Source organism: Mytilinidion resinicola (assembly GCF_010093595.1).
Source record: "Mytilinidion resinicola strain CBS 304.34 unplaced genomic scaffold BDZ99scaffold_5, whole genome shotgun sequence".
Taxonomy (NCBI): domain Eukaryota; kingdom Fungi; phylum Ascomycota; class Dothideomycetes; order Mytilinidiales; family Mytilinidiaceae; genus Mytilinidion; species Mytilinidion resinicola.
The window spans coordinates 2,055,665-2,071,361 of NW_022985441.1; the positions used below are offsets into that span (position 1 = coordinate 2,055,665).

At 50.9% G+C, this 15,697-nt stretch overlaps 4 protein-coding genes across 4 annotated transcripts; 3 read left to right on the top strand and 1 right to left on the bottom strand.

Annotated features, from left to right (window-relative positions):
• Positions 1-339: 339 nt before the first annotated feature.
• On the bottom strand, positions 340-1,282 carry BDZ99DRAFT_460771 (uncharacterized protein). Its single transcript, XM_033719457.1, has one exon. The coding sequence runs from the start codon at positions 1,127-1,129 to the stop codon at positions 638-640; it is 492 nt and encodes a 163-aa protein (XP_033580505.1). The 5' UTR covers positions 1,130-1,282; the 3' UTR covers positions 340-637.
• Positions 1,283-1,888: 606 nt separating this feature from the next.
• BDZ99DRAFT_381439 (uncharacterized protein) lies at positions 1,889-5,102 on the top strand (the record flags this gene model as incomplete). The annotated part of the gene is made up of 3 exons (XM_033715238.1): positions 1,889-2,572; positions 2,628-4,619; positions 4,668-5,102. Coding segments are annotated over 3 exons (3,111 nt in total), but the record flags the coding sequence as incomplete, so codon positions are not given.
• Positions 5,103-6,158: 1,056 nt separating this feature from the next.
• BDZ99DRAFT_557381 (HET-E) lies at positions 6,159-7,827 on the top strand (the record flags this gene model as incomplete). The annotated part of the gene is made up of 2 exons (XM_033727197.1): positions 6,159-6,851; positions 6,975-7,827. 2 exons carry the CDS (start codon positions 6,159-6,161, stop codon positions 7,392-7,394), a joined length of 1,113 nt encoding a protein of 370 aa, XP_033580507.1. The 3' UTR covers positions 7,395-7,827.
• A 4,498-nt stretch (positions 7,828-12,325) lies between these two features.
• BDZ99DRAFT_507458 (siderochrome-iron transporter-like protein Sit1) lies at positions 12,326-14,594 on the top strand (the record flags this gene model as incomplete). The annotated part of the gene is made up of 11 exons (XM_033724246.1): positions 12,326-12,541; positions 12,598-12,681; positions 12,730-12,805; positions 12,851-12,915; positions 12,966-13,070; positions 13,120-13,213; positions 13,270-13,454; positions 13,486-13,596; positions 13,649-13,661; positions 13,722-13,800; positions 13,853-14,594. The coding sequence occupies 11 exons, from the start codon at positions 12,326-12,328 to the stop codon at positions 14,499-14,501; spliced, it is 1,677 nt and encodes a 558-aa protein (XP_033580508.1). The 3' UTR covers positions 14,502-14,594.
• Positions 14,595-15,697: the final 1,103 nt, after the last annotated feature.

Sequence of the window (15,697 nt, forward strand, 5' to 3'; positions counted from 1 at the left end):
CGGCGATTTTTGGAGATAGCACCGCGTTGTGGAGGAATACCACGGGCGCGACGCGTAACCGTCTTTCTGGGCACATCGTATAGTTTCTCAACGCCTCGGAAGGATGTAATTTGGCCGGTCTTGTAGGCTTGAACGCCTAGAATAACTCTGCCTTCTTGAAAGATGGCTTCTTGTTGTTGTGGTGCTGCCATTGGGGTGGTTGTTGGACGACGCGTCGCGTGTTGAGTTGGGTGGGCCACTAGCTTGTGCGGGCCACTAACTTGTGGATTACGTTAGCTTTGATGGCAAGCTTATTAATGCAGTTCTTGCCTCAGGCCTCCGCGGCTAATGCCTTGGTCTGCGACATCCCACCTCATCATCCGCGGGTAATTTATTGTAAGATATGTGGCTGTGCGGATCGCACAAGGCTCGGAACTGATCAAATCCAACTTGGGATTGGGAGCAGTGCTAAGGCGCTTGTTTAGTCGGCCAACGCGTTTCCAGCGTCGAAACCAGCTTCGACACAGCCATCCTACACTTCGAGATGCGGTCCGACGCACAGCGATACCTACTTTGTAACGTAGAGACATACCATCACGTCGTCCTCAAGCGCCGAAATCTCCCGTTGTCCCCTCCGCTGACCGAACAAAAGACATAATCAAGCCCACCACGTCCTCATGCTTCTCGCGCCCTCCAGCGCCGATTCCTGGGCCAAGCAGCAGCTGAGAGCTAGTCTTAGCTTGTTGAAGGGGAATACCATGAGATAGGAGGGGTATAAGATAAGATAGATTGGGTGACCCTGGAAATCGATGCCTGCGCTTTGGCGAGTGGGTTGAGTGTCACTGGCAGAACGCCGTCGTTGCAAGCATATACGAAGGTGGAAAGGCTCGGCATGTTTTAGTGATACAGCTGTCACACGGTTATACAATGAACGGCTCCTTACATGAATACTGCAATCTCTAGAGCCGTAGAGTTGCTTCGATTTGACCTCTGATGGTGATGAGGAGTTTGGATTCATATTCGTAAGGGCTGGGCATGGTAGAGCAGAGATATGATGGTGGCTATGCTTGGCAAGGCACAATGCTGTCTCAGGCTGCGTGCCACCCACTGTCATTAGCAATGATCGTATCTCCTCGCATTCGCTATCCATTCCAGACGTTCATGGCAACCCTGTGGCCGGTGCGGTTCGGCCGTCCTCCCTGCTAGCATGATGAGGGTGTTCGTCCGCTTCTAATATTGTCCAAGCGTGACATAACCTGGGGGTTCAACTGCAGCTGAGTTAGGAGCCATCTCTGTCACTGCCACTTCCATTCTTAAGTAAATTTAACATGATCCTATTACAACTTATTAACTAGCGCCTAGAAGCGGCCTGTATTCACTATTTGAGTGGTGTGTGCTCTAACTAGAGAACTGCAACTAGAAAATTGCATTGCGAACGGCATTATCGCAGGTCTCTGTTTTATTGTTCATAATGATGGCAATGCATTCGTCTAGACTAAACCGAAAAGGGACTAATGCGGCGTACGACAAGCAGATGTTAAGTTGTCCGAGGTGAAGAGTGCAGGGGTGTTGTGGCGGGCTGAAGAACAGGCCTAGACACTGTAGTTAATTCTCAATCCGGCGATTCTCGGATAATCGCATCCATAACCTAGCGGACTGATTAGCTAGAACAGCTGCACGAGCAGAAATGTACGAGGGCACAAACCTTGTTGCCGGCCAGAATAATGCGCGGCTACCAAGGGGCTGCAGCTATGACCTGGCGAAGGGCACCTTCTTCAGCCTGTTGACAAATTTATCGAGCGCGTCGAACTACCCCGCTCTCACCACCAGACATTGCTACCACCAAACGAAAAAACATAGTTTTCGATATCGCCGCTATTTTCGCTGCCGGACCCCTCTTGTACAGATCATGGCACCGTTTTGGGAGAAACCGATAAAGAGAATCCTTAAACGCAGCAAGGAATATGACGGACAAGGCGGCAAACCGTCCGAAATTATCACAGGTTCTTCTGATCCAAACAATCACACGTCAAAGTCTGATCGAGCCGCGCGTTTCGCGAGTGCCCACTCGCAGGCCGACGACCGAGTGGCTTCGCCTACAGTTCATTCGATAATTTCTGTGCAGCAACCGCCTTCGGCCGTTTCACCGACATCCTCCCCTCTAGCTACTTCCCACACTCTAACAGTCGCCACTCCCCAACCAAATTTTTCCGGTTTAGTAACTTTAATATCTTCAAGCGTGCGGGGAACACTATGGAACCAAGCCTACGACAAGGTGAAAACGAAGGAGCCTGCTCTGGTAGACGCATATGAGAGAATACTGTCCCGCAAACTCAACAACGATGAGGCGAGTTTGACAGCTCTTGAGCCTCCAAAGAACGAAATGGAACAAGAAAACCCGGAGAAAAGGCGGTCTCAAATGATGCAGCTCATCCGGGCTGGCTTAGACAAGACCGAGAGGGAGGCCGCCATTAAGCAAGGTATCGATGACGGAATGCAAGCCGTACACTCTGTAAGAGGCATAATAGATAAGGCAGTAAAGGCCGCCCCAGAAGCTGCTCTCGCGTGGGTTGGTGTCTGTTTCGTTCTAGAGGTGAGTTTTTTCTCCAGACACTGCAACTACATGGGTCCATTAACCCTGTTGGTAGATCCTCGCAAATCCAATCAGCGAGGCCATTGCCAACCGCAGCGGACTCGCCTATGTTGTCTCCAGAATGGACTGGTACTGGAACTTGTCGGACCTTCTCCTCGACAAGAACAGGGTGGAGAAATCCTCCGCCGGACTGCGTGACGAACTTGAGAAGCACGTCCTCGACCTTTACCAAAAACTCCTCGCGTACCAGATGAAGAGTGTCTACTCGTACTACCAAAACAGGGGAGTTGTTTTTTTCCGGGATATGATTAAACTTGACGACTGGGATAACAAGCTGAGAGATATAAAGGACGCAGAGGAAATTATTCGAAAAGACTCTAGTCAATACAACACTCAGCAAATCAGATCTCATCTCCAGGATCTGATCGATACTGCTGGGGATGAGACGCAGAAACTTAAAGAAATCAATTTGGCCATTCAGCGCCAAACTGTGCAGCATAGGAATATGCAAGAAGAGGAGGAAATCAAGAAATGTTTGAAAGACCTCCGGGCCACGGACCCACGGCACGACAAGATACGCATCGAGCAGACTAAAGGCGGCCTCTTGCGGGAGTCGTATCACTGGATTCTCGACAACCCCAACCTCCGGCAATGGCGCAATGACCCAGAGAGTACGCTGCTCTGGATCAAGGCCGACCCCGGCAAGGGCAAGACCATGCTGCTCTGTGGGATTGTTGACGAGCTGAAGAAGTCGCCTACCCCTGGCCTTCTGTCCTTCTTCTTCTGCCAAGCCACCGACCCGCGCATTAACAATGCTACCGCTGTGTTGCGCGGCCTGATCTACTTGCTGGCCGACCAGCAGCCGTCACTGACCTCACATCTGCGGAAAGAGTACGACCGCGCAGACAAATCCCTCTTTGAAGACGTTAATTCTTGGGTCGCCCTGTCAGGCATTTTCAAAAACATCGTACGAGACCCGAGCTTGAAGAAGGCCTATCTGGTTATTGATGCACTGGACGAATGCATCACCGACTTGCCAAAGCTGTTAGACTTAGTCGTCCATACGACGTCGTCGTCATCGGCCCGCGTAAAGTGGCTCTTGTCAAGTCGGAATGAGCTCCACATCGAGCAGAGACTGAGGTTCACCGACGAGAAGACGAGGCTGAGTCTCGAGCTGAAGGAGAATGCGGAGCAGGTATCTCGAGCTGTCAACATGTACATTGACGACAAGCTGTCTCGTCTCGAGTCACTTCAAGGAGACGGCGGCCTCAGAGATCGAATACGAGATATACTACGCAAGAAGGCCAATGGAACATTCCTCTGGGTTGCGCTTGTAGTTGAGGAACTTGAGAAGCCTGAAAGCTGGGATCCTTTACTGGTGGTGGAAGAAGTGCCAACAGGCCTACCCGAGCTGTACGATCGCATGGTGAATCAGATTCAACTGCTTACAAAGAGAAACTCGGAGGTTTGCCGGCTTATACTTTCCATAGTCACGGTTGCATACCGGCCCCTTTACCTAGCCGAGATCGGAAGCTTGTGTAGGTTACCGGGCCAGAATTTGGCTTTAACAACCAACGCAAGGAAGATTGTGGCCATGTGCGGCTCATTTCTTACCGTTCGAGACGATCAGGTGTACCTCATCCACCAATCAGCCAAGGACTACTTGAGCGACGAGGCGCGAGCTACAGTCTTTGCATCTCAGACACAGACCCACCACGACATCTTTGTTCGATCACTAGAGCTCATGACTAGTACACTGAAACGCGACATGTACCATCTAATCGCTCCAGGTGTTCTGATCGACCAGGTCCAAGTGCCACACCCAGACCCGCTGGAGGCGACACGGTACTCGTGCGTCCATTGGGTTGATCATCTGAGTGACTCTGTTTCCGGTAAGAGCACGAGGCGAGACGACGATTTACAGGATACCAACGCCAGTTATGCCTTCCTCAAAAAGTACTTTCTTCACTGGCTTGAAGCGCTTAGCCTGATGCGGAAGGCATCCAAAAGTATTTTAGCATTAAATTCGTTGGAGTCTACCGTTATAGTAAGGAAATTCTAAGCAGACTAAGTGAATTCTAACTCACGTAAAAAGGCTGATCAAAGTTCCCGCTTCCGTCGATTCATCTATGATGCAAAACGATTTACTTTATACAACCGATCTATCATCGAGGCGGCACCTCTTCAAATATATTGTTCAGCTCTCATGTTTGCACCGGAGGGGAGCATCATTCGCGGACAATTCAAGGACGAAATACCTCGTTGGGTCTGCACTATGCCAAGAATGCCAAAAGACTGGAGCCCTTTAGAGCAGACGCTCCGGGGCCACACGGGCTGGATCTGGAGCGTAACGTTCTCCAACGACAGCAAGGTCGCATCAGGATCTGCCGACAAGACTGTGCGGGTTTGGAACATCGCCACAGGGCAACTCGAGCAGACACTACAAGGCCACGAAGGACGGGTCTGGAGCGTGGCGTTCTCGCCGAACGGAAAAAGAATGGTGTCAGGGTCCGATGATGAGACAGTGCGGCTATGGAACGTCACCACAGGGCAACTTGAGCAGACACTACAAGGTCACGAAGGACGGGTCTGGAGCGTGGCGTTCTCGCCGGATGGAAATCGGGTGGCGTCAGGATCTGACGACAGTACAGTGCGGGTATGGAACGTGGCCTCAGGGCAAGTCGAGCAGATTCTAGAAGACCATGCGGGTTGGGCCTACAGCGTGGCGTTCTCGCCAGGCAGCGGCAAGGTAATATCAGGACATGGCGACCAGACCGTACGGGTATGGGACATTACTACAGGAGCAGTCGAGCAGAGGCTAGAGGGCCACGCAGGCTCAGTCTGGAGCGTGGCTTTCTCGCCGGACGGTAGCAAGGTGGCGTCAGGCTCTGGGGACAAGACCGTGCGGGTATGGAACGCCGCCACAGGGCAAGTCGAGCAGACACTGCAGGCCCACACAGCCGAGGTCTTTGGAATAGCATTCTCCCACGACGGCAGCAAGTTGGCGTCAGGCTCTAAGGATAAGACTGTGCGGCTATGGAGCGTTGCCACAGGGCAAGTCGAGCAGACACTCGAGGGCCACACGAGCTGGGTCGGTACCGTGGCATTCTCAATTGATGGAAGTCGAGTGGCATCAGGATCTGGCGACCAGACTGTACGGCTATGGAACGCCGCTATAAGGCAAATCGGGGAGACACTTGACGCCCATACGGCCCCCGTCGGTAGCGTAGCATTCTCGCGGGACGGAAGTCGGGTGGCGTCAGGATCTGCTGACAAGACTGTGCGAGTATGGAACGCGACTACAGGACAAGTTGAGCAGGTTCTAGAGGGCCATACGGGATCGGTCGGCAGTGTAGCGTTCTCCACTGATGGAAGTCAGGTGGTATCAGGCTCTGCCGACAAGACCGCTCGGGTATGGGAAGTCGCTATAGGAGAAGTCAAGCAGACGCTCGTAGGCCATACGGCCTCGGTCAGCGGTGTAACATTCTCGCCGGACGGCAGAAGGGTGGCGACAGGGTCTGCAGACCAGAACGTGCGGATATGGAACGTCACCACTGGACAAGTCGAACAGACGCTCGAGGGCCACATGGGCTCGGTCGGGAGCATAGCGTTCTCACCAGACGGTAGCAAGGTGGCGTCAAGCTCTGATGACAAGACCGTTCGGATATGGAACGTCGCCACAGGAGAAGTCGAGCAGACATTCAGGGGCTACGTAGGCTGCGTAGTGCTCTCGCCGGACGGAAAGAGGGTGGTGTCAGTGTCTGATGATGAGACATTGCGGCTATGGAACGTCGCCACAGGACATATCGAGCAGACGCTAGAAGGCCATACAGGCCAGGTCCGGAGCGTAGCGTTCTCGCCGGACGGAAATCGGGTGGCGTCAGGATCTGATGACAGTACAGTGCGGGTATGGAACGTGGCCTCAGGGCAAGTCGAGCAGATTCTACAAGACCATGCGGGTAGGGCCTACAGCGTGGCGTTTTCGCCAGACGGCGGTAAGGTGATATTAGGGCATAGCGACCAGACTATACGGGTATGGGACGTTACTACAGGAGCAGTCGAGCAGAGGCTAGAGGGCCACGCAGGCTCAATCTGGAGCTTGGCGTTCTCGCCGGACGGTAGCAAGGTGGCGTCAGGCTTTGGGGATAAGACCGTGCAGATATGGAACATCGCCACAGGGCAAGTCGAGCAGACACTGCAGGGCCATACAGGCCAGGTCCAGACCGTAGCGTTCTCGCCGGATGGAAGTCGGGTGGCGTCAGGAGCTGACGACAGTACAGTGCGGGTATGGAACGCGGCCTCAGGGCAAGTCGAGCAGATTCTACAAGACCATGCGGGTAGGGCCTACAGCGTGGCGTTTTCGCCAGACGGCGGCAAGGTAATATCAGGGCATAGCGACCAGACTATACGGGTATGGGACATTACTACAGGAGCAGTTGAGCAGACGCTAGAGGGCCACGCAGACTCGGTCCTGAGCGTGGCGTTCTCGCCGGACGGTAGCAAGGTGGTGTCAGGCTCTGAGGACAAGACCGTGCAGATATGGAACGTCGCCACAGGGCAAGTCGAGCAGACACTGCAGGGCCACGCAGGTCGGGTCTGGAGCGTAGCGTTTTCAACCGACGATGATGATCACCATTTGGTCTACTCGGTGGACAGATCGAAGAGTTGGGTAACTTGGAAGGGTTCTAGAATTTTGTACATTCCGTTGGACTTCAGAGTGAGCCCAGTTTTTATGGACAGAAGCACTCTAGTAATTGTATCTGCCCATCATCAGCTTGGGATTATAAGATTTTGGGCTGGGATTGAAGCAGGAATTATTTAGACCTATAATTCCGATAACTCTCCTTTTGGCGGTTTGGTGGGGGGCGGAGGGGGTTTCTCTAGATAACGTACCTTTCAAAGGCTTTGCCGATCTTCTTCTGAAACCCTCTGAGCGCATTGTCTTTGCCATGGATTAGCGGCATGTAGACATCGAATATGCCTAGTAGCGAGTATGCCTTGTCTTCGCGAGTGGTCTGGGGATTTCCTGCCTTCAGCAATCACTTATCATTACCTCGTGAATTTGTGGCACTAGATATCTTTCATCACCCAGTTAATTACCTTCTTGGGAAAAGAAATCGACCGAAAGCGGAGCAAGCAGAAGCTCTTAAAGGGTCCAACCCCGACTAGACCAGCTGCTTTCCCGAAAAGGCTGGCTCCTGAGTATACTCAAAGAATTCATCGCCTTCTTTCCGCTTCGCTGTCGAAACATCCGATAGATAAACGTAGCACTTCGCTGCATTGTGGTACTAGTGAGACAGTTAATATAACCTCCTGAAGTTCGACGTCGTTTCATTTGTTGATGCCCAAAGCATCGCAAGCCGTCGCGTTCGACCTGTTATCCGCAGAACCGGATCTTGTTGCCAATCGTGCCCTTGTCCGTCTTCACGGTGACTCGTCGTCACTAACTATCCCGCACCTCCACCAGCTGCGACTGGTTGCCATATCTGCGTTGATGCGGGTGATATTGAGAGGATGCCGAGTTGCGCTCGGAGCGCCGCGATCATCTCTCGGAGTCCGGCATTTTGACTCTTGGGGCAGGTGGAAAATGGTGGTAGCTTATTCTGCAATTATTGCAATGCTGCTGATGGTGCCTCGTTCGGCGTGATTGTGGTGCGGTTGCTCCAGCTATGTTCTGCGCCGACCGTGCTGCTATCGTTCGTGTTATCAGTGACTGCTGGGCCTTTGGCACTTTCGCTTTGCACAAAGCGCCGATCGCCACTTATAAAAATCGTAAAAATGTACGAGGAGGTCCCAGTGGATGGGGTGCTAGAGGTCGAAATGTACGCAGGCCCGCCGTGGGTGGCCAGGCCCGAGTTCATATATGTGAAGGCTGAGACGTCCAAGCCATGTAGTGGTGGATATCTATGTCGACGTATCGGTGCGCAACAGTAGGGCGGGTATTGGCATATACGGCTACGCCGTCACAAGCACGGATTTCGAAGACAGTGGCAGGCTCAGATCAGAGCTCACGGCTATCAGCGGGGCAGCCAATTGGCCGTGAGGCCCCTCGTGTGCGGCCCTCGACAGAGAAGGCCGTCCAATACCGGCGTCTAGCATCCGGATCTTCTCCGATAATGACGTAGATGAGTTGCTGGAGCCACTCATTTCACTGGCACGCGGTCGGGCTGGGGCATGAATATTAGATGATTAGTATTGATCGGACGGTACTAAAGTCCGGCGAAGAGTTGAATCCAGGCTGAGCTGAGGGATTGCGAGATTTGTGACACCGAAAATTGTGGCTGTAGCCCAGACGACAGATGATTGGACGCTCGCAGCGGTGTCTGAGCTTGGAAAAGAGCACAGAAATCAAGTTACAATGCGCAATAAAGATATGGAATATTTTCTATAGTTTGGTAGCGTAGATCTTCTTTTCCTAGCTCGCCTGGATGTCTCCGATGCTTCATGATATCTGTGTGCCTAGACACAAATACATTCACGGTGACAGGGAGTCACGTGACTAAACCATATTCAAACTTTGGATTTGACTACTGTACGAGCCGAATAGTTACTAAAGGTTGCATTATCAGAAATTTCGTAATGGCTGCTCATAATGTAGAATTACGTTTTAAAGATTCGCTACCTGAACCTCGTCAGGAACAGACGAACGCCTCGATCACGCTAGCAGGGGGCGGCCGACCCGCTCCCGCCACAGGCTTGCCATGGTCGTCTGGAATGGATGGCATTGCGAAGAGATGTAAGGATCGTTGCCAATGACAGAGGGCAGCATGCAGCCCTAGATAGCGTAGTGCCTTGCCAAGCATAGCCACCATCACAGCTCTGCTAGTACTCATCCCTCACGAACATGAACGATCCAAACTCCTCATGACCCTAAGAGGTCAAGCTGAAGCACATCTCTACAACCCTAAAGATTGCAGTGCTTAATATAAGGAGCCGTTAGTTGTTTAACCGTACGATAGCTGTTATCACCCCCAGGTACGACTAACTTAGATAATATTTATATAATAAGTAGTATATCGGACATTAATGATAGTACAAGTAATAAAACATGTCAAGCCTTTCCACCTTCGTATGCGCTTGCAACGACGGCGTTCCGCCAGTGACGCTCAACCCACTTGCCGAAGCGCAGTCTTCGATTTCTAGGGCCGCCGCACTCTATCTTATCTTATACCTCTCCTATCTCATCGTATTCCCCTTTAACGAGCTAAGACTAGATCTCAGCTGTTGCTTGGTCTAGGAATCGGCTATGGTGGGCTCGAGAACCATGTGGACGTACTAGGCTTAATCACGTCTGTCGTTGGGTCAGCGGAGAGAACAACGGCGGCTTTCGGAGCTTGAGGGCGACGCTGAACCGCATTAGCTGACTGACCAGCGCCGGGGCCGTCTGAGTCTTGGCACTGCTCCCAATCTCGAGTCGAATTCACGATCCCGTAGTGCTTGGCAAGGCGCCGCACAGCCACGGTCTAATCGTTATAAAAATACATTACACGGGGATGTATGGGGTGGGATGTGTGTGGGGTTATCTTACATTAGCCAGGATTAGTGATTCGCTTCCGCTAGAAGTACTAACCGGTGTAGCGACCTTGTATAAAGTTACGCCCCACAGTGCACATAGGGCTGATAATGATTTCCTAGCATTAGAGGAAGGTCCTGAGGCTCGGACAAGGCTGTTTTAGAAAGGGGACTACTAATCGTACACCCCCTTTTCACTACACGTACACCCCCTCCCCCTTTTGGCGCTTCACCACCTTCTGATTGGCTCGGAGGGCTGCTCCGTAGCCTCCGATTCGCTCGCTTAACTTGCTCACTAATTCCGAATGCTCTCTCCAAATGCGGCCATGTACGACACAAGCAATTACATCATGCCGATTTGTATAGCCTCACATATAGCCTTATATACAAGCTTACGTACAAGCTCACGTACAGCTGTATATACGGCTGCATGAATTGGAAAAAATGCGCCGTAGAACAGAGAGGCTGTATAGCTATGCTGATTTATATAGCCTTATGTACGAGCTTATATATAAGCTCACGTATAAGTTCACATACAAGCTTACGTACAAGCTTACGTACAAGCTTACGTACGAGCTCACGTATAGCCTTACATACGACCTTACGTATGGCCTTACGTACGAGCTCACATACGGCCTCGCGTATAGCATTACGTACGGCCTTGTGTATAGCATCACGTACAGCCTCGCGTATAGCATCACGTGTGGAGAGACGTAAGGGTGAATGCCCGGAGGAAGCTCCGGGCTTTCCGAGCCAATTAGAAGGTGGTGAAGCGCCAAGAGGGGGGAGGGTGTACATGGAGTGAAAAGCGGGTGTACGTCCAGGAATTAGGGGGTGTACGATTAGTAGTCCCCAAAAGTAAAAGGGAGGTTAGCTATTTAAGTAGAATAATATACTTTATGCTAACAGGAACAAGGGTAGAAAAAGTCCCCTAAAAAGTAGCTTAAGCTTATAAAGCTTATAAAATAGTATAGAGCCCTAATTTATAACCTAGGACAGATTTAAGGCCCCTCGCTAATACTTAACAGTTCTGGCGAGGTATATCTAAGACTGCGCCGCAGCGGGTGAGTAAAAGGTGAGCAAAGGTAAGCAAGGGTGAGCAAGGGTGAGTTGAATTTTAATAGATATAATCTTATTGCTTATCATTCCAAGTATTATTCCAAACCGCTTTTCACTGTGCTCTAACTCAGCTACAACTCTGCTGCGCTTCTCTACCCTCATCCCTCTACCCAGAACCTTCTGCAATGGACCGCTTCTTTCCACCTCTGTAGTACTCTCGGAAGCGCCGGTGAAGCTCTTGCCTCTGATTCTAACCCATTTGCTCGTCAATTAACTCATCGGGGGCCCAGGCAGACTGCTTACAGGCTCCAGTTTCTTTGGTATCTCGACCTTCCATTTAGCGTAGTCGTCTGGCAGTTCCTAACGCCTATGAGTAAACAGAAGACTATTGAACTTGTTCTCTGAGTCTTACGATGACTTTGAAATTTCCTGTGCCAAACCAGGCCTCGAGTTGTTCCTCGAGGATGCTTTGCACTAGCGTGTATCGGGCGACAATCGTTTCTTCGATCATCTTGGCTGGATCGCTTTTTCAAGTCAGCTAGCAAAATGATGCTGCGCAGTGAGAAACAGCAGCGGATTTGCTAGTGGCTAATTCTTTCGGAAGTCTCAAGAAACTTGAAGATATTTGCCGGTGAGCTCGTTCTAGCCATGCTTTCTATGTAAGGAGGAGGGACCTCGGCGCCTCATGGCGGATTTTTCGGGCCGGAATACCTTTAGTTCAGCGGCCAAGGGGCCTCTTGTGAGTCTTGTCTGGCTTTCCCTCGGCTGCGACTTCCTGTAGTGCAATCTTGCACGCTATCCCGACGCCCGACTGCCCCTGTACGACCTCAAGCTGCCGTCTGCGGGGCCTCTCATTCGAGCATGTTGTCCGCTGTTGTCCCATCGCGTTGCACACACTCACCGAGTGCGCTCACGGAACGGCATTGACCGCTTGGTGTAACACTTTTGGGATCCAGACCAATCCCTGACCAATCAATAGACGATGATAGCGCTGCATCAATATCACACAGCCTCTGGTGAGGACACTGACTGCATCGCAAGGCGGTTTCCCTGCGGAAATGTACCGAAACGGCAAGGCTTGGGCGGAGGGCTCTGAGAGCGCTGGCTCTCTAGCCAGGGCTGAGTCTGATGTCTTATAAACTTCCCCCGCTCCATCTACGAGCCTGGAGAAACAAGGCCATCATGTCTCAAAAGTCGGTCACGTCTGCTGTTAGGATTAGTATTGAAGAGCAGTCCGTCGAAGAAATAGACATCATCGGGGATACCAGTCCTGGTGTTAGGCGTGCGAGAATTCTGAAGGACAACCTCTCTACCTTGGACCAGATAATTATATTCCTCTGTCTATTTCTTCTCGCTTATGTATACGGTCTTGACGGAGCTCTTCGATCTATATACCAGGTGAGAATAGTTCGATATTTTGACGATACTGTGGACTTCGCTGAGAAAACAAACAGCCTTATGCAACGTCTGGATTTGCGACTCACTCGACTCTTGCGACCATCAATGTTCTCCGTAGTGTAATTGCTGCTGCAGCCCAGGTAAAACAACTCTCGCGAAGTTCACATAATCTCAACTAACATGGCCAGCCCACTGCTGCTAAGATTGCCGATGTCTTCGGAAGACCCGAGCTCATTATCGTGAGCGTCGTGTTTTATATCGTTGGTACGTAACGTTACTTTGCTCTTGAGTCGTACTAATACTTTCCAGGTACCATCGTTGAAGCCACTTGCCCTAATGTAGAAGCTTTCGCTGCTGGGGCTGTGATATACCAGGTTTGGAGAGCTAATACACGCCGACTTGAATGCATTTGGCCTTCTTTTAGGTTGGATATACTTCCATCCTCGTCCTTGTTGAAATTGTCATTGCAGACATTACCTTTCTAGAAGATCGCTTGCTGTTCTCATACATTCCAACCTTACCCTTCTTGGTATGTGTGCTTTGTAACCTAAGATAGATCGCAGTATTCACATTCTCAGATCAATGCTTGGGTCAGCGGTAATATCAGCACGGCTGTCCTCGGAGTCACGACATGGCGCTGGGGTGTCGGCATGTTTGCAATCATATATACCTGTAAGTCCCTTTTCCAAACTAACTCTCTCGGCTTAAAAAGCTCAGCGTTTCTACAGGCGTCTCTATCCCGTTGATTATTGCTCCTTGGCTGCCCTACCGACGAGCACAGAAAGCTGGTGCATTGGAGAACCATAGAAGCACATGGCAGACGTTGGGAACTCGGCGTTTGGTCGCAACTATCTTTTGGCAATTAGACTTGATCGGCATCATCTTGCTGATCGCTGTGTTTGCGCTCATTCTCGTCCCGTTCACGATTGCTGGCGGGGCATCAGAACAGTGGGGCAAGCCAAAAGGTTATTGCGCTCCTGATTATTGGTATCTTCTGCATTCCTGTCTGGATATGGTGGGAGAAAAGAGCCCCATATGCAATGGTGCCATTTACGGTAAGCTGTCCGTTGCCACAAATTGTATTGTGTTCACTAACACCTGCCACAGCTACTCAGGGATCGTGCAGTCTAGGGTGCTCTTGGAATTGCGTGGATGCTCACTTTCTGCTGGTACTTGCAAGGCGATTTTCTGTACACTGTCCTTGTCGTCGCATTCGACGAATCAATTAAGAGTGCTACTCGGATCTCTTCTCTTTACAGGCGAGTAATGTGTTGTCCGATTTTATCAAATTGCGCTGCTAACTTTTCGAAGTTTCTGCTTCGTGCTCTCTGGTGCGCTTCTCGGTCTCATTGTGCGGTATTATCGCTATTTGAAGCCGTTCATCGTCTTCGGCACCGTACTCTTTCTGGCTGCATTCGGCGTCCTCATCCACTACCGTGGCGGGTCGGGAACGGCCAGTCATTCTGGTATTATCGGCTCTCAGGTACTTCTTGGCATCGCTGGCGGTCTATTCCCGTATCCCGCTCAAGCCTCGATACAGGCTGCCACTAAGCACGAACACGTTGCTGTTATCACCGGTCTTTATCTTGCAACATACAACATTGGAAGTGCCTTTGGAAATACTGTCTCCGGTGCCATTTGGACACAAACGTTAATCCCAACTCTGCTCAAAAATCTACCTCCACCATACAACAACATGACTATCGCCCAGGGTATCTATGAATCACCATTTGAGTACGCCATAAACTATCCTATCGGCACCCCACTACGAGATGGAATCGTAACGAGCTATAGACATACCCAGAGACTACTGACTGTCACGGGCATTTGTCTGTGTGTGCCATTGATCTTTTTCAGTTTGCTGATCCGCAACCCGAAATTAGGCAAGGAGCAGAGTTTGCCGGATGCGGAGGAGCCGATTGCTTTGGAGGATAGGCAGCCTTGGTGGAGGATATTTTAGGTGTAGGAAATGTTGGCGATTTAGAGCCCGGATCTTCCTGTTAGACGGATGCCCTTCACAGGTATCACATATCAGCATTGGACGAAGGCTAGCATTAGAGAGATTCCTTTCATTCAGAGGATCAATGAAATGACACTCACATTACGATATACTTGTGACTGTAGATTTGTTGAAGCGGTGGGTACCAATCACGTGGTTCGGTCAACGACATAAGTGCGAGGCGATCTGTGTCCTTGTGAGGCCATCAATCACGTTGCCATGGCCGGACGGCAGAACCATGCTTATTGGGGCGGTAGATATATATACATGTATATAGAATTTATAAGATATAAAAGAGACAATGTATAATAGTACTATATTCAGTCTTATAGTAGATAAAAAGGAACACATTATATAGTCATAAATGGCGAACCATTAAGAAGGCGTAGCCGCGAACTGATAAGAAAGCCTAGCTTAACCCAGATACTGGACAGGGGTTACAGCAGATAGTGGCCCAGCTAGATTACATGTTCCGTGCGCGTAACAATTTACACTATTTCAATTAGTGTCCTTTGAAAAAACGGTTCATCCCTAGAGGTCGCTTCCGCCTATTTCCAGTAAGACGCTACGCCGACACGTTGAAAGCTTGCACTAGTATCTAAACTATCTCTCACACGTTGAAGTAAAAGTGATATGTCTTGCTTAACACGCAAAATAAAGAGGTTCTGTAGTTTGTAAGCCGTTTCAAACGCAGAGCCCGTAGCCGCGGCATCAATATAGAATCGAATAGACATATGCTCGGCCCCGTTTTCAAGGCGCTCCGTAAAGTACCCTCCTTCAATCATCAGGGTACGCAGTCGCCGGAGCGGCCCCTTTAGAATAAATTTTCCACCCTGGACCTCACCAAACTGGTTGCATCCTTTGGCTACAGTCCAGGCGTCAAGTACCTCAGCCCAATTCGGGCCCTCTCGATTCATATAGACATTTGGCCAGTGCACGTTGCCGTCAATTGAGGCCCACGACCATGACGGCGCCCTGTAGTCGGAGGGCCGACGTTGATCCGTCTGATGTCCAATGCGCACTGGTTCGTGGACCCAAAGAAGATCGTCCAGGACTGACCTCCGCCAAACGCCGGCGAGGTACTGGTCACCATGCATCTGGGCTTGGAAGGCCTGTGCGAGCCCCGACAGGGCCGGCAGCTTATCGGCCTAAACTGA